Below are 18,379 nucleotides of genomic sequence, written 5' to 3'. Positions count from 1 at the left end.
TTACTCCATTAGGGAAGGTGGAGCAGAAAAAAATCTAAAAAGAATTACATCATGTAGCTCTAAAAGGAGTTACAAAAAGGAAGGTTATAATTTATTATTGAACTGGCCATTAAAAGTTCATAGCAATTCAGTATATAACCTCAGATATAAATCAGAAAAAAAATTATTAAACAAAAATTTAAACCCAGAAGCAGATCCTTCAACACCTCCTTCCAAAATAATACTTTTAATTTGTCTTCAATTGGAAAATAAAAATTATATATATTTATGATGTACCATCAAAATAATCTTTTATTATTAGTAATTCCCAAGGCTACCTAATGAGTTCTAATCTATAATCCATTCAATTACATTCTACTCACCTGCCAGAAGTAGTACTTCAATACTCATCACAGAGAGCAGCCAGCCAGCCATAATGTCCAGTGAAGTCAATCATCTTAAGATTGCTCAGGCATTAAAAGCATTTTCAGTTTGATTGGAGCAGCATAGCTATATAAAAACATTTTTAAAATGACTATCATTTGGGGGGCTGAGGCTGTAGCTCAGCGCTAGAGCACTTGCCTAGCATGTCTGAGGCACTGAGTTCAATTCTCAGCAATACACATAAATAAATACAATAAGGGTCCATCAACGACTAAAAACAGATTTTTTTAAATGATTATCATTTTTGCTTATATACTATCACTTTGCTGTGTTGAAGCAAGAAATTGTTTTAAGAGGTGAGATAAATAGGGCCCTAGTGTCTTCAAAGGGACCATCTTTCCAAGCTCAGGAGAAAGGAATCATCTAAGAATCTTAGAGAAAATGATCACCACCCAGCCTCTCTTGTTTCACTAGCTAATTTCATGCATGTTTAAACTGGGTGAATAATAATATCTTTCATTAGTTCATTATTAATCAAAAGGTAAATTTTAGAAATAAATTTTTTCATGGAGGGGTTGACTTTGTTTTGCCTCTTCCAATCTTCCTGTTTCTGTCTTACATGACTCTCTGCACTGTAGCTGTGCTGTTCTCTTACCATTCAGATAAGACTTCCACACCTTAGCCTCTGCCTTGGCTGCTACTTGTGCCTTTCTGGATTCCCAATTCTTCTCCATGGCTGTATGAGATCCTTGCCCAGCTCAGGGCCCACCTTAGGTCTCCTTGACCTTCCCCTCAAGCCTCTAGCTCATGTCCTGTGAACCTGGGCCAGTCAATGTTGTACCCCACACGGGCCTTGTCTTCTAGACAGTAACAGTATCTTCTTTGAAGAGACCAGGACTAGTCTCCCGTTTCCACAAACCCCTTAGTGTGAAGATCTCACACAAAGCCCACTAAATTCTAATTGATGGAGCATGTTCAAATACCCTAAATCTGGTTTTACCTAATCTGAGAGAAATGGCTTTCACATCCACGTGGGATGGGCAGAATCCATAGGAGAATGGCTGAACCTCCTTATGCCTTAGGGAACACCCAGAGCCTTCCCTACAAAGAGTGCTTATCTGTCTCCAATCAGGGAGAATGACAAAATCCTCTTGAAGATAGTGACTCTGGGGTCTTCGGAAAATTCAAAACTAACTAAATAAAAACACTAAATATACACATATACTTCTAAATATTCGTTTAATTTAGATTTTTTTAAGGAAGCACTGAGAGTAGCAGAAGTAATTCTACCATTTCAGAAAACATAAGTCCCAATACAATCTCAGAAAAAGAATATCAGCAACAAAGTTTCAATAAACTTGTCATACAGGTATATCCTGATTAAAACAGCCCAAAATATAAAATTACTTATATTTAACTCAATACTGTAAAGATTTATCGTATGCCCACTAGATGGTAGGCACTGTACCAGGAGCTAAGAAAACTGATAAAGTTTGTGTACCTGCCCTCATCATTAGCAAATGGCATATAGATAAAGGCTACCTGCATTTCTGAAAGGAGTTCTTAAATTTTCAAGTGGATTCTCCAGGTGTCCCTTTAAGCCACAGACTTCCTTACATTTTAAAATATATTTGGAATATAATTTAATTTACAAGCATTCAGTTTGCAGAAATACATCTACTGCATGGAGATTAGTCCTCAGGAATATTTTCTATTTAGTCCAGAAGCACAGGATAGAACTTGCTTGTTACACCCAATACAAAAACTCAGTACTGAGGAGTCTGCTTTCGATCTGGCTGCATTATTTTAATATTTCATTTTAGTGTCTACTCCCAAGCTTAGAACAATGGAGATAACCTTTTAAACACTAGGGGTTTTTTTAACTTTATATTCAGAAATATCTCTTTTCCTCTAAAATACATTAATAATATCAATGATAAATGTAACTAATTCTGCCTAAACTTAATCTCTCTTTATATCTTTTAACTAGAAAGTTTCTATCCACAAAGGAGAGCCGTGTGAGTTTAGCCAAGTCCTCTCTTTTTGACTCTCTTTTCTCTTCTGCCCTTCCCCTCCTCCTCCTTTCTTCCTCTCTCGGCTTCCCTTCCTCTAGGACCTGTAAGACAAAGCTACCAGGCTCTTACTCTAGACCTTCCCTCCTCCTCGTTTCCTTTGGCTCACCACATTAGCAAGAGATGCAATACCTAGAAAACAGAAAGCAGAGATTTCTCTAAATCAAACAGTACCTTTTCTGTTTCTGTCATGACTTAAGGGAGAACTTATCTTTCTTTTCCAAATGATCTTGTTTCTCTCTGCCAAGAACCGAAAACTGTGGGAGCTGGTGAGAGCCCAGTCTGCAGTTACCATGCAGGTAGCTCACTCCTGTTGGACTGTAACTTACCTACCTCCTTTGTATCCTGGCCAAACGTGAGCCAGAGTGAAAATTCAGAACTGACCATAGGGCATGTTTAATGATTAACCCAAGCTACTTAGGTTTTTTCCCCTTGGGGCCTTTTATTAAGACCAAAGAGAAAGAATCTTACATTTTGCTACACTTACTGCATGTGCCCAGACAAGAATGTTAAAAAAAAAAAAAAATCCACCTAGTGAGAGAAACAGGCATTCAGTGATTGAAAGAATTTGCCAGAAAGTTGGTGACAAAACAGAAAACCCAGGAGAAAGGCCCTCTGTAGATCTGATCCCCATTCATGAATGGTCTCTGGGTCCTCAAAAGATTGACTCAGACATGCTGTACCATGGGGTGATAGTGTACATTCACTATGGGGGAATAAAAGAAGTAGAGCAAGGAAGTATCTTATTCAGAGTCCTTCTGTAAAAGGGTCGAGTGGCCCTCTTTAGTTTTTTCACTTTTCACTCTCTCTCCTTACTTTGCTTTCTTTATCAAGAAGAAGTGCTTGACTTGCCCCAGCACTTTCCAGTAGGACCCAGACCACAAGTCCCAGTCATTGGTTTGACTGGCTCTTCTTTTTTTTTATTTTTTAAATTTGTTTTAATTAGTTATACATGACAGTAGAATGTATTTATACACTTTGATATATCATACATAGATGGGATATAATTTTATTTTTCGAGTTTACATGTTGCAGAATCATATTGGTCATATATAGCCACATATATATACAGTACTAATGTCTGTTTCATTCTACTATCTTTCCTATCCCCACATCCCCTCCACTCCCTCCCCATCATTTTCCTCTACCTAATCTAAGGTAACACTATTGTTCCCAAATACCTCCCCCATCTTATTGTAAATTAGCAGCCACATATCAGAGAAAACATTTTGCCTTTGATTTTGTGGGATTGGCTTATTTCACTTAGCATGATATTTTCCAACTCCAACCATTTACTGGAAAATGCCATAATTTCACTCTTCTTTAAAGCTGAGTAATATTTTATTGAGTATATATACCACATTTTCTTAATCCATTCGTCTATTGAGGAACACCTACATTGGTTCCATAGTCTAGCTACTGTGAATTGAACTGCTATAAACATTGGTGTGGCTGTGTCACTATAGTATGCTGATTTTAAGTCCTTTAGTTATAAACCAAGGCATGGGATAAATGGGTCAAATGGTGGTTCCATTCCCAGTTCTCTGAGAAATCTCCATACTGCTTTCCATAGTGGTTACACTAATTTGCAATCCCACCAGAAATGTATAAGTGTGCCTTTTTCACTATAAGTTCTTGATAAAGACCAGAGAACCAGTGGACCTAGAAGGGTCAATATTATCTAACTTAGTCTACATCTGACTTCTCCATCCTTGTCCCACAATCCGTTCCAATTTACACCATCTGTTTGTGTGATACCTAGTAAGAACATATTCCCATCTTTCCCCACCCTCTCTTTTTGGAAGAGGAATCATTTTGGTAGAATTTGATAGTCTTAGCTCCACCTTCAAGGAACATAAATAGACCTGAAGAACAACCCCAGCAAGATCAGATTTAATCCACGAAAGTACAGTACAACTCTGAGAGTAGTGAAACTGTCCTGTCTAGCACACCTTGGCAACCAGCCACAAGCCAAAGGATTCTTGTATAATTGCAGCCATTAATATAGAGAGACGGTGCTTGGCCAGGTTGGGATGGTAGAGAGGAAATCTCCCTGGCTATAACTCACCTAAATCATCTGTGTCCTGATCAAATGTGCATCAGAGTAAAAGCTCAAAGCCTGCCTGCCTGATGAACCCTATTTCTACTCTGGATCCCTACAATGCAGGTCAAGCAGCATCATTTGAACTACATTTGTGTGTCCCCCATACAGGTAATGGAAAGGAGGTAACAGACCAGATTTACAAAAGATTTCAACCTACTAATTTTTTTTAATTTTTGAAAAAGAAATTATACTAATGAATCACTTAAATGCATTCAAATATTGTTTTGAAAAAATGTGACACAACTTCCATTTCAAAGTGCTTGCTCTCTGGCAAGGAAAACAGAAACATAATCAAATAAGTGTACTCTATTATTGTAGAGTCTCCTTATAGGTCTCCTGAGGCTTAACTGTTGTTTTCTTTTTCACTATTTCAGCAAAAGATTTCCATAAATTAGGGCTGGAGAAAGTAGTTCAGTGATAAAGTGCTTGCCTAGCAGGCATGAGATCCTGGGTTCAATTCCTAGCACCACCAAAATAATGAATCCGTAAATTAATTCCATCTATCCTAGGATAAATAACCTATAGAAGACATTTATAATTATTTTTGACAACCTAGCTGTCTCTCACTCTTTCTCTTGTATCCCAACACTATTCAGAATTCTTGAAGACTCCATTTTTTAAATTTCTTTTTATTAGTACATATTAATTATACAGAATAATGCAATTCATTGTAGCATATTTGTAACATGCTATATACATCTGCCTTCCCATTTTCCCTTCCCCATCCTTCAAGGTCCCATCTTAGAAGAACCCCAATTTTCTTAGTGGAGATGTATCCCTCCGGTGTTGGCTAAAAGAATTCTAATGATATCTAAGACTTTGGTTTCTAGGTTCTGTGATCTATGAACTTCCTGGTGAACAATCAAGCTTTATCCTTAAAGACATGAGGTAAAAGGAGTCTTTTGACCCCAAAGACCTAGAAAGAGAAGCTATAGAACTCTATACCACATGATGGAGCTCACAGAGGAGCTTCCTCATCACCCCAAGACCTCAAATGTACACCCACACTTAAGTTTGCTATGTAAACCCAGCCTCCAGACAAGCCCCAACTTTCTACCTAATCACCCCAATGCCTCTCTCACATAGAAATCTTGCAGTCACATCTCTGACTCAATTAAGAAGACAAATCCTCCCCAGATGGCATTCTGAGTATGGTCCCAGCCACTCCAAAGAGAGCAACCAGAAACACCCTAGACATTGACAAGATTCCACAGGAAACGTTTTTTTGTTTGTGAAATTCTCAGTAAAAAATTGTTGCTTAGGCTCATGAAGCAAACTCAGAGAAGTCAAAGGAGAAGGTCACTCTCTCACCGCTTTCTCTTGTATCCCTACACTATTCTGAATTCCTGGAGTCCTACGGGAGTGCCGCAAGAATGCACCTTGCAGATCACCAATTACAGAAAGCATAATTGATCACAGGCCTGCTGCTGCACCCTAAAATTCATTATCTATTTCACTAAGGACACACTTCTATAGGCTGCTCCCAGTCAAGGACTGACTATGGCAAGGAAAGTCAGGACCTAGGACTTCTCTGCTAGGAACATTGGCTTAAAGATTCCCTGACAATCTTTATGAACCTTCCTTAGAGCACATGAGAGACTGCAATGCTTCCACCTTCCGTGCTTCCCTTAGGGTCAACAGCTCCCCCAGAGCCCTCCAGCTCCATTTTCTCTCAGAAGCATTTCCTGTCTTAGTATCTGCTTCTGAGAGGAACTAGACTAATACAGGTACAATGGAAGAGTGCACCATTGGCAAGAACTTCAGCCCCAGGATCAATGTCAATGGTGAAGATCCTTCAGATAGCTTTGGAGGACATGGATATGAAACAAAGAAATCCAGGAGACAAGAGGATGGACAAGACAGGCATCATCTAGGAAATTCTCTGAAATCATGTGCTTGATATCATCCATTTGCTCCTCTACATCTACTTGCTACCCTTTCTATTCTGTGCCAGAAGATGGTGATGATGTGGATTGCACCAGTGGGCTTCCTTGGTGTCTTGTTGGCTTCACAAATTAGAGAATAACCTGAGTTCAGGGGGACATGCAAAGGAACTAGAGGGCTCTTTTACATAGAGTGATCTCTCCCATGCTCTCATTTTCTCCCTCTCCCTCTCTCTCTCCCTCTCCCCCCACCCTGCCAGATTCACTCTCCCCCCACCCCGCCAGATTCGGGTGCCCTTCACCTCTTTGCCTCTTCAGGCCAAGGATGGTAACAGTTCCTACTGTTGCTAGTTTCCTTTACTATACTATCCCTATTTCTCTTCCTAAACCTTAACTACATCTCTTAGAAATAATCCCGGTGTTAATTTTGTAGCTCAAATGTGCCATCTCCTTCCTACTGGACTCCTAACTCCAAGAGCGAGCTAAGTTTCCATATGAACAAATACAGATTTCAAAGTCATTGAAACTTGGGTGCTACTGTAAATGTGACCTCATATGCATGCATAGGCTGGTAATGTTGCCGGCAGCATTTGAAGTATACATGTCATTCCTACACTAGATGATATGTTACTTTTCCCCCTTATTTTTTAGGAAAAAATAAATATGTGTATCGCACATTGTGCATAATGGTGAAATTCATTGTTGCATATATGTACATGTACATGATATAATAATGTAATTTAGTCAATATCAGTCCCCACTATTTCTCTTTTCCCTTCCCTCTTCCCTCTCTCTGGTCCCTTTCCTCAATTTTCATGAGATCCCACACATACACCTTTCTTTTCCTTTTTCCTCCCTAGCTTCCATATGTAAGAGAAATGATATGATCCTTTACTTTCCAAGTTTGACTTATTTCACTTAACACAATATTTTCAAGTTCAGATGTACATTGCTGTTTTTTTGTTTGTTCTTTTTGGTTATACACGACAAGAGAGTATATTTTGACATATTATACATACATGGAGCAGAGGTGTATTTCTTAAGGAAAAGAATTATCTTTATTTCTCCTTGACCCCAAAATATATTGCATTGTACCTTATTTTGAGTCAATACACAATAAAATGGAATCATGGATTCTTTTGAGAAAAAGCACTCCAGAGTGGACAGGGGTAGCGAATCAAACTAAGTATGTTCCATGCACTTTCATTTCTCCTGCTTTCTCATTTTTCTTATATTTCATTCTCTGCAAGTTGCACACTTATTTATGTAGAAAGCAATTAGGTCATCAAGTCAGCAGGACACTAATATGGCCCTTCCAAGTAAAAACTTCCCTGGGCAAGAGGACTCTGGAGAAAGTTCTTTCTGCTCTGCAGGTACATCTCTTGCGAGACACGCAGCAGCTAAACCCTTGCGTTTTCTATGTCATCAGAATCCTCCTCGGGAGATTCCCCTTTTACCTCTCTAGAATTGACCCAACTCATGCTTCTTTCTTTTCCTCAAGTCTCCTGGTCTCCCCTTTTCATGGAGAAGCCAAATTAAAGTAATTACCTTTCTTCTGGGGTAATATTATATTTCTGATTAAACTAAATTCTCAATAATAATAAATACATAGAGTCAAATTTGGATGAAAAATGAATCTTTTCTACCAGAGGGTTAAGCTATAGGCAAAATATTTCCTTCATGGTTTCTTTGACAAGTTTTCTTTCTCAGTAAGTAAAGTATTCAGAAGAAAACTACCTCTGCCCTAAGTCCTTTTGCTCATTAATGTATTTTGATAACAACAACCTCACTTATCCAGAAGGCAAACAGCAGTGACCTCCACACTCCTCATGAGAGTCCTTAAGTCCAACAAGGAAACTGGGTAACACAGAGGGAAAGCTTATGAAGTCCATGCACGTAGAGAGTATCATCTCTCAGACAAGCAGAGCTGCCTGGCTGTTATAGCACTGGGTAGTCAGAGGCAATATGGTACCATATATCTCAGTCATCCTGAGGGTGTCATTGGGTTACAATACTCAACACAGCAAGTTCATACAAATGGCATAGGGTCATCAGAAAGCCATGCAGTCAAGTTGACATCTATCTGTAAATTGACCAGCTGTCCCAATTTGCTTAAGCCTAGGAGATTTCCCAGGACTTGGGACATTTAATGCTGAAACAGGGAAAGTCCCAGGCAAGCCATGATAGTTGAATCACCCTACCTCTATAAAAAATAAAAAAAATAAAAAGTGTGATATATTTAGACAGATCTAATGCCAGAAAGAAATAACCATTTGCTAAAACACTTGGCACGCAAGGCTGGTAGACCTCAGTTGCTCATGGAATTCACTTATGTGTAGTAACTTAATTCCTGCCACAACAGATAAAATGAATGTTGCAATAGCCAGTGTTTCCCAAACCACAGAATTCTTCTTTGCTTTGAATTTGAAGCATCTGTGAGAGATGTGAGCAAAACAACATGTGTCAGTTTCTGAATTACAGTATGGCTCCTTTTCTCTGGGTTCAGAAGAATTTAAAATAAATCATACCAGCAGGGAGCAACAACACGAAAGCAATTAATTTTTTTTCTAGTTTAATACCATGTTACTGTCTGAGGTCTGGAAGCCCAACTGAGATTTTGGAAGTATATCTCACAGTTAGTTTTAAAATTATGAGTGACATTGAAGTCATACATTTCTGCAGCCCAGTAGAATACTTGCTTTAGGAACAGAATGTTATTATACTGTCAATTTTATATCTTAAAAGAAATTATCTTAAAACGGAAGAAATGTGTTATGGTTTGGATGTTAGTTGTTCCCCAAAAGTTCATGTATAAGATGATGCAAGAAGGTTCAGAGGAGAAATTATTGGGTTATGAGAGCCTTAACCCAATCATTGAATTAATCCCCTAATGGGGATTAACTGAGTGGTAACTAAAGGTGTTAGGATATAACTGGAGGAGATGGGCATTGGGGATGTGGCTTTGAGGTAGATACCTTGTATCTGGCGGGTAGAGCCTCTCTCTCTTTGCTTCCTGGTCACCATGTGAGCTGCTCCCTCTACCACATTCTCCACCATGATGTTCTGCCTCACTTAGAGCCCTAAGGAATGAAGCCAGCTCTCTATGGACTGAGACCTCTGAAACCATGAGCCCCAAATAAACTCTTTCTCCTCTAAAATTGTTCTGATGGGGTCTTTTAGTCACAGCAGAAAGAAAGATACTAAAACCAAATGTTTGCCCCTTTTCTGGCAACTGTTGCACAGTTAATAAAACAACACAGACCCTAGTATCTGATGTGTGGAACATGTAAGCAACAAAAGTGAAGGAACGCTAAAACTCTAGAAGCAAGATTGCCTTCACACTTAAATAATGAAAACATCAAGTGGCAGATCAAAATTTCCTATAAAACTAAAACAACATAGCAAACTATTCAGATAGCCTGTTTGTGATGCTTAATGGTGTGATAGTTTTTAAAAACTGGCTACAAATTCTTTGTCCATTATTTCATTAAAAGATGGGGTCTACCTGTCCATCGTATGAATCTGTCTCACTTAAAATCAGAAAAAAATGAAGATGGGAATTTGGTATCAACATACCTTATATATAATCAGAGATATGATAAATTACTCTATAATGATGTATTAAGAATTGTAATGCAAAATAAATAAATTTTTTTAAATCATTAAAAAATTCAGAAAAAAAGCAGCGATGTCTTGTTTGGCTGCTGTTAATGAAGGCTAAGGACAAAAATATGTCAGATACTCAACATCTTGAAGACTTCCCCACTACCACCAGTACCAAATCAGATTATCCACCTCCCAGGGTTATTTAAATGAAGCTGAGTAGGCTCCAGCATCACAGGAAAAGTGTCCATGTTGCTCACAGGAGCTAGCACATAGTAGATACTCAGTAAATGTCTGTTGGATGAATGAGTGAATAAATGTGACCAGGTATACTCATATGAGATATTCAATGCACATAGTTAATAATTACTAGCCTTCCTGACCTATATGTTAATCTTTTCATTTATTTTTCACACTTACCCTACCAGGTAGGCTCTACCAGTATCTATTTTACACACGGTTAAAAGACCACCCCACCAGTGAAGGGTATCCTTGAGCTTGAGAACCAGAACAGTCTGATACCATTTAAGTGTGCCATCCTTTTATGGAGAGGTTGTACTGGGTCCATAAGCTGGATGTCCTTGAATATTCAAACCAAATAATTAATTGTTACTTCTGATCCCATACCATTAAGCAATACCTGATTACAGTCTGGTTCTCAGATGCAGCTATAAGGGAAAGATGTACTAGCCAGGATTTCCCAGATCACAAACTAATGAGCAGTGGAAGAAAACAGTAGTTTTTTAGAAATTGGTGATCACTAGAGAGAGATAAATCATAGATCTCTCTTGTTATTCTGGTGAAGCAGATTTCTGATCTGGGCTTCGTCGTGAACTTGGGCAATTGGCTCAGGAGAGTTCAACATTGGGAAGGACCTACATGAGGGCCAAACAGCCTTCTCAGGTGGCCAGTCTCACCATATATTAGATTAACCTTTTAATTTTGCTATATTCTATGTGATGCAATGTAGATGCTCAGCAAAATAATGAATAGATAGGTAAATTAGGAAAGTTGTAAACTGTAAAATTATGCCAAGCCATCTGTCATGTTGATTATGAATGAAACACTGTGCTCAGATGTTAGTATTTTATTATTACATGGTTGAGATTTTTGATTTTGTAAGGTGTTTTGCTTTCTCTAAGTTTTTCTTTTCTTTTTTGATATATTAACACATATGATCCTTAATACAGTCACATAAATTGTTGTACCACTTTACAGGTGCCACTTTCTTGTGGCACCAAGAAATATTAGGAAGCTCTTCAAAAGTCATAGTGCTTAGCATTGCATGTCTAGCGATCAAGTCTTGGATTATTGACCCAATGTGTTATTGCAGCCATAACTGATACATGCATCTCCCATGCACCAATGCATTGGGAGCCTTAGATGTAATGTAGAGGAGATAGATGACTTAGAAGGACACCTCTCTTCCTCAGCCCCAGAGAGACCCCAGCACAGATGCACTTAGCAATGGTCCTAAAGAACCAATCCTATAATTAGCATATGCTACCATGGTTCTAAAGAACTGACCCCACAATTCACCCCTTGTCATCATTAATTGAATGCACTGGTTTATCATTTAAAGAAGAAACAGATCATGGAAAATGAGAACATTTAATTTTTTTTTTATTTTAGCCTCATACAAAACGCATCTTTGAATTAGCATTTACAAATTTGTACATTCTTTCCTATGGAAGAAAAAAACAAATGAAAAACAAGGAGCCAGGAAAAACTTGAAACGGAAGGCCCAACAAGACTTAGGAAGATTAACAAATGTATTGTGTGTCTTTCTACAAGCTCGAAGAAGCAAGAATGGGGGGTGTTCTTCGAGTCCCTCCAGGGGAGGCCTGGGTTTAACCAGCAGCCCTAGGAACACAGCACCCTGTGGTAGCCAGGCACAGGAACACCCTAACAGTGACAGGTCGTGTCCAGGTCCTCATGACACGCCACGTGCACAGCCAGCCAGCCTTCCCAGAGGGCGCTCTTCACTGTAAGCCTTCCAGCACTTAAAAGGGACATTTTCCTTTTAAGAAAGATGCTGAGTGCCCCCATATATATACTATATATATATATATATATATATATATATATATATATATATAGTACAAGGGGAAAAAAATTCCTACTGCAATGAAAATCTTTCACAAGGACGGAAGGTGAGTCCCATGCAATGGGACTGAGAGGGGTTGGCCTGTACAGGCTCTATTTTGGCTCCTTGTTCACACCTTTGCTAAGTTCTGTCATTTAGGAGATATTTTATTTTGGTCCAGCTCACTCTAAGCCCAAAGTAGCAGTTTCAGTAATTTCATCAGCTGCAGTGTTGACTGGTGGTTTTCATAATCTGGAACAGCTTGGTCAACTTCACTCCAAATATGCAGATGAAAGTAAAGGGTACAGGTTTATGTCCAAGAACTCTAGGTGGAGGCTGTTGATCCACACCATGGCCTCCTGAATCTGACCCTCCAGAATCATCTCTAGATTCCCTCATAAAGAGTTTTCAGATCCACACTGGATTCAATCCCAGATTCCATGCAACCCTTCTCTGCTGCTTCCTTAAAACCCTCTGTAACCACATAGTTCATGTCCACCCGCTGGATATGTAGGCTGTTGAGCTTCCATCCACTCATTTTTTGTGATCTCATCAAATTTTTCTGCGTAACTCATTTTGGTTTATTTCTTGTGAATCCCACCTCCCACACAGACAGTCTGGTTGGCGGAGACTCTGTGGATGTTCTGGGGCCCATGGAGGTGTGGAGTGGAGGCAGAGAACATTTGATTTTAATGTAATCCAATCAATCAAAAAAGCAAATATTGGTTGGGCACTTAGGATACTACACCAATTACTTGGAAGTCACTATGTAACCTCTGCCCTCAAGAAACTTTCAGTCTAGTTGAAAAAAATCAACAATTACAAACAAAGCCACACATAGCAGGACAGGGGAAGTGCTATAGAAGGGGGACAAATGACAAAATCGGAGGAAGTAGTGGTCACTGCTTGTAGATCATCAAGAAGGTCTTTGCAGGAGCTGATATTTGAAGGAGACATGGAAGGATGTGTGAGATTTCTATAGAGGGAGAGAAGAGAGGACTACGTTTTCTTGACAGGAATAGAAATACAAAAGTATGACTGAAGCTGCATATTGAAAGCCTGCAAAATAAAGCTGCAGAACTGCAGAAGGATCAGCTAGACTTGTAACACAGCGTTGAAGATTATAGACATTAGAGTTCATTGGCGCTGTCTTGAGACCCAAACCACAGCCCCATACTGTTATCTGAGATTTCTGGAGTCAAATTCAGTAGATGAACTGCCATGAGCTTTACAGACACCTGTAGAGTAAATAGAAACAGAAGATCTGTATTTTTATGGATAAAATCAACTTACACCACATTTCTAAATAAGAAGTTGATACATATGAAGAACAGATCACTTACCAAAGAAAATATGATTTGATCTGATCCAGCTCCCTCCCAACCTGAGTTGAAGATTGAAGGCCTCTCATCTAGAGTTTCAGACTCTGCCCTCCTCAGTCTTCAAAACTTGTTCTCTTTGTCCATCAGTCTCTGGTTGAAGATTCACTAACTGAGAACTGGTGTGGACCCTTCCCAGTCACTTCTGAATAATGGTGCATTGGCTGCCCCACTCCCCACCTGTGGGCCCACACTCACCTTTGGGCTGCATCTCACCATTCCTTTGAGCTCTATTTCCAGTATCCATCAACCAGCCTCACCAACTCCTGACCAGCATCATAGGAAAATAGTAATAACTGGATGATTATTTGTTATTACCTATAAAGACCAGTTGTATCACCTTAAGAAATTAATTGATTCCTCCATATCTTTTCAATGTAGACACTGAATATTGACTTGGGTCCCCAAAATAAGTCAAATTAAATGGGCTCAGTGTGAGGTTGGGAGCAGAACCTGGGCAGATTCAAAAAAGAAAAGATTTTGATCATTAGAGATAAATGCTTGTCCTCCTAGTATTTAAAAAGTAAAGCAAACAAACTGACCTTAATCAGATAAGGCAATCACAAGATTATTCTAAGTTAAAGCAAATGAAATGTAAGCGAAAGTAGAGTTCATGCCCTGGTAACATGGTTCAGACCTGGAATTAAAACAAGAACAACCAATGTCAGTGTGCTAATCCTTCAGAAATACACAATTTCTCCATATTAATCCAAAAATGTTAAACTTCTATACAAAACCACCAGTCTTTATTTATCAATTAATCTAACCAAAACTTAGCAGGTGTCTGAGACAGGATAAACATCTCAGGTGACTGTATAGCACCAGGAGAATGAGAAATACTGACAGCCAGGTGGGAAAGAACAACTTACAAAGAACATTTTTGGCCATTCCATGAAAATAAGATTTTATCCTGTAGTCTTTGGAAAGCCGTCCATGTTTCTAGGCCGTACGTACAATGATAGAAGCAAACACAAAGGATAACTCTGGAGCCTGTATGAATTGATGGATGGAAAAAATGGATAGAGAAGAGAAACAAGGAGGTTTGTCGAATGGTCCAGGGGAAAAGACCAAATATTAATACTAATATAATATTAATATTAATACTAATATTATAATAATTATAATAATAATAAACTCAAGCAACATCCAGAGGCATCAAGGAGAGAGAACACATTGGAAAGGAATTTCTAGTATAGATCATGAGAACTTGGCCAATGACATAAGGTAGCATAAAGAGACATCAAAGATGAGTGAGGCTCCTATTTTGGGCAACTGGGTAAATGGCAGTGTGGTGACTGAGATCATGGGTGGAGAGGTTGATGCCCAGCTCAGATCCCCTTTACCAGGCTGCTGCGCCCATTTCCCAGTTTCTGTGAGTGAGGCTTCCTTAGTTGCTACCTACTCCTACTCAGGAGACTCAGCTCTGGGAGCCACCTTCTCTCAGAATGTGGAAGATCACACCCTTCACTCCAAGAAGCCCCAATCACTGATGTTGTGAAGTGGGAAAGTCTAGACTACTTGCCTCAAAGAGAGATAACTATGACAACACACACTCTCCAGAGCTCCCCAAGGGATCAGGCTGAGGTTAGACTCCGCTAAACCACATGTTTGCTTGGCTTCCTTTCCTTCTTACAGATTATCTCCTTAGGCCACTTCCTCAATTAACACCTTGCCCAAGACTGTCTTTCACAGGCTCTGTTTCTAGGGAAGCCAATCTAAGATTGACACAAAATAACTGGGAAGAGGTCATGCTTTAGAGGTGAGATGTTGATTTCAATTTGAGATGCTTCCAGAGAGACTAGTGAAAAAAAGAAAGAAAGAAGAGAGAGAGAGAGAGAGAGAGAGAGAGAGAGAGAGAGAGAGAGAGAGAGAGAGAAGGGGGGGAGGAGGGGAGCAGGGAGGGAGGGAAAAGAAAAAGTCTGGATTCAAGTAGCAGACAAACATGACTTCAAATCTACAGCTTAACTCTTTTAATTTTGGGCAAGTTGCTTAATCGTGATTGGCTCACAGGTATCTAGAAGACTTACCATTTTCAGCACCACTTCTAGGTGGCACCTGGGGCCAAGGTCATTTATCTCCACCTTGAGCAGCTCCATCAGTTCACCTCAGGATGAAGTTCCAATATTATCATTTCTGTGTAGGCCTAAAAGGAAAGCTTTGGGGAAAGCACTGTGCCCTAATTTCCCATCTGCAAAATCGAAATTCCTATACCCCAACTCCAGCGTGTAGTGAACAGGATGAAATGAGATAAACTAGCATAGTAGAGGCAAAGACAAGAAGACAAGTGTAAGCCCAGCAAATGGGGTGATCATTAGTGCTCCCTCCTAGGGAGATGACCAGGAGGTACTGCTGTTCCAGAAGTCTGAACTGACAAGGGTTGCTGGGCTCTCATCCAAGTGCTTGTTTCTTTTTCTTCCTTCTTGTTAAAGAGAAGCAAGAAAGAATCTGCCAAGTGTGACAGAGCTTTGATTATTCTCTCTGGAGCCTTCATGTATTTTTTACACCAAGTTGAAGGTGGGAGGATTGAGGACAGGTTGAGGAAGAAGGATGAAGCCAGGATCACTCCCTAACATTGTCCTGCACTTTCAATATTCTCGTAAAGGAGCCATGCCCTTCATCTCAGCGCTTTGATGGCCCTGGGCATGCCTTATTTATAGACAACAACTGCTACAGAACTTCAAAGGGGGCACACAGCCAAGGCAGGGATGTGGAGGGAACACTCTGAAGTGCTAAATTCTCAAATTCAGAATGGAAAGGACAGTACACAACAGCCCTTGGGACCTAACTCTGAACCATGCCAAGAATGCCCACTTGTCCCCTCAGTGCAGTAGATGTCCAAAGTCCTTTATGTCAGTCCCAGAGAGCAGCTGTCAGCCAAGGCAGGTGACACAGTGGACTGTAGTTGACTTTCTGCCATGATCAAACTCTCATATTCACCAGATTAACTCATGGTCCATAGAGACTGTGACTTCCAGAACATGAACACCCAATTTTCACCTTGGAGTCTTTAAAAATAAACAGAACATCAATGTAAATGACTGGAAAATGGTCCTCTGGAAGAGGTCCATGTCCTAATCACCTTACATAGTAAAAGGGACTTTGTGGATATGACCACATCAGGGGTCTTGGAATGGGAAGATTATCCTGCATTAGCTAGCTGGGCTCAGTGTAATCTTAAGGGTCCCCAAGAAGGAGGCTAAAGATCAAGTGTAGGAAATGTGATGATGGAAAGAGAATTGATATGATACAGAAAGGGATCATAATCCAAGCAATGCAGGTGTCTCTGGAAGCTGGAAAAGGCAAGGAAACACTTTCTCCCTCCAAGATGCCCAAAGGAACCAATCCAGCCAGTACCTTTCTGTAGCCCAGTGATGCTGATTTCAGTCTTTCAGAATGGTGCAATAGTAGATCAATTATTTTAATCCACCAAGTTTGTACTACATTATTATGGCAGTCCCAGGAAACTGACATAGCCAGGAAAGACTGTCACTTGGCCTCAATGGAGGACCTGTTGGAAGACATGGTACATTTATCCATAAAACAATGGATTACTTAAATCCTCAGTTACCCCTTCAATATTTTACCCTTTCTCTTATCCTACCCACTTCAAAATGATCAAAAGTATTCAAGAAACATGTTCTTCACTGGGGCTAGAATATACCCCCCCCAAAGCCAATACAATTTCTCTTTAGTTCAGGAGGTGGAGTGGTATGATTTGTATGTATACATGTAGACAAAAGACTGAAAGGGTAAATCCATCAAAGAGATAATGAGTAATTGCTTATCAGTAATATTATAGGCTGTTCTTATTTTCTTCATTTTTCTTACCTTTATTTTCTCATTTCAAAACAAGTAGGTATAATCTGTGCCAAACCTTTTTAAGTGACATCATGTACAATAGCACTATTACATTTTCTGTGACTTAAAAATTATTTTATTGAAGGAACTTCCAAAGATACTTCCCAAGGATAGGACAATTATACAGAAAATTCAGGATCTGACTGACATCCTAGGAGCAATATTGAGCCCTTAAAGATGAACATAGAACCAAACTCTTGTAAGCAAATGCTAATGAGGAAAAGATAACCACCCAAAATGTAAAATTTGAGATTCTTCAGTGCCCAACCTGGTCCAAAAAAAAAAAAAATCTTTCTACCAAAAAGCTTCACAGAGTAACATTACAGCAACTTCTTTTAATGTAAGGCAATCTTTAAGAGCATATTCTGTGTGACTCAATAATTCAGAAAGATAATCCATGAAAAGTCAAGTCCTGTGGTCAAATAACTTTAGGAAAAAACAAACATAATATACTTCTTTAAAGATTGACAAAGCATAACTGCTTACTAAAGCCTCTGAGAGGTACAGAAGAAAGTAATCCTACTTATTTCATCACAGATCCATCTTTTCACTTGGAACTAGTGGTTCCCACATTCTTTGGGAAATTCTAATATACAGACTCGGATGTAAGACACCCATAATATGTTATCTGAGAGAAGCAATGTACTCCACAAACACCAGATGAAATTTCAGGAGTTGATTTTTCTATAGTTTGGTAGAATTTAGTAATTTCTAGAAAAAAAGAAGCTACCTGGTCCATGCAGCTTACTCTTTTGTATACCAATGCCTCTTTTATTCACCTAAGAGCCTATGAGATGGGCTGGGAGCACAGATTGGATCACAAACATTTTGGCATCCAGGGCCAATTAAAGAGCTTACAGACTTCCTGAGATGTGGACAGCAGCACCATTGTATCTGTGAACAGGACTCTTCCCATGGGAGGCTGAGGTGAGGATAGGAAGCTCTGCTATGTCTTCTCAGAGGGTTCTTCTCAGTCATATGGGGCAGAATGATGTGGCTGAGCAAAGTCATCATGCCCAGGTAATCCCTCA

General features: G+C 39.4%; 1 protein-coding gene and 1 long non-coding RNA gene across 10 annotated transcripts in view; both read right to left on the bottom strand.

Annotated features, from left to right (window-relative positions):
• The window catches only part of Pkhd1 (PKHD1 ciliary IPT domain containing fibrocystin/polyductin), a 432,625-nt gene extending 429,856 nt beyond the window's left edge, over positions 1-2,769 (bottom strand). For all 9 annotated transcript variants that reach the window (XR_013425107.1, XM_005318573.4, XM_078019904.1 and 6 more), the window contains exons 1-2: positions 2,610-2,769; positions 363-489 (exon numbers count right to left, since the gene is read on the bottom strand). Coding sequence is in view for 8 of the 9 variants with exons in the window: in XM_005318573.4 (XP_005318630.2) it covers positions 363-414 (52 nt within the window). In the remaining variant the exon portion in view is untranslated. The remainder of the gene's footprint in view (positions 1-362; positions 490-2,609) is intronic.
• Positions 2,770-13,600: 10,831 nt separating this feature from the next.
• Positions 13,601-17,757, bottom strand: LOC144365889 (uncharacterized). Its single transcript, XR_013424619.1, has 3 exons — positions 15,518-17,757; positions 14,360-14,480; positions 13,601-14,127 (listed from the first exon to the last, which is right to left on the bottom strand). It is a non-coding gene; the product is annotated as an uncharacterized LOC144365889 (long non-coding RNA).
• Positions 17,758-18,379: the final 622 nt, after the last annotated feature.

The sequence above is a fragment of the Ictidomys tridecemlineatus genome, chromosome 8 (assembly GCF_052094955.1).
Source record: "Ictidomys tridecemlineatus isolate mIctTri1 chromosome 8, mIctTri1.hap1, whole genome shotgun sequence".
Classification (NCBI taxonomy): domain Eukaryota; kingdom Metazoa; phylum Chordata; class Mammalia; order Rodentia; family Sciuridae; genus Ictidomys; species Ictidomys tridecemlineatus.
Note: the sequence above shows the minus strand (reverse complement) of the source record. Positions and strands in the feature narration are given on the sequence as shown.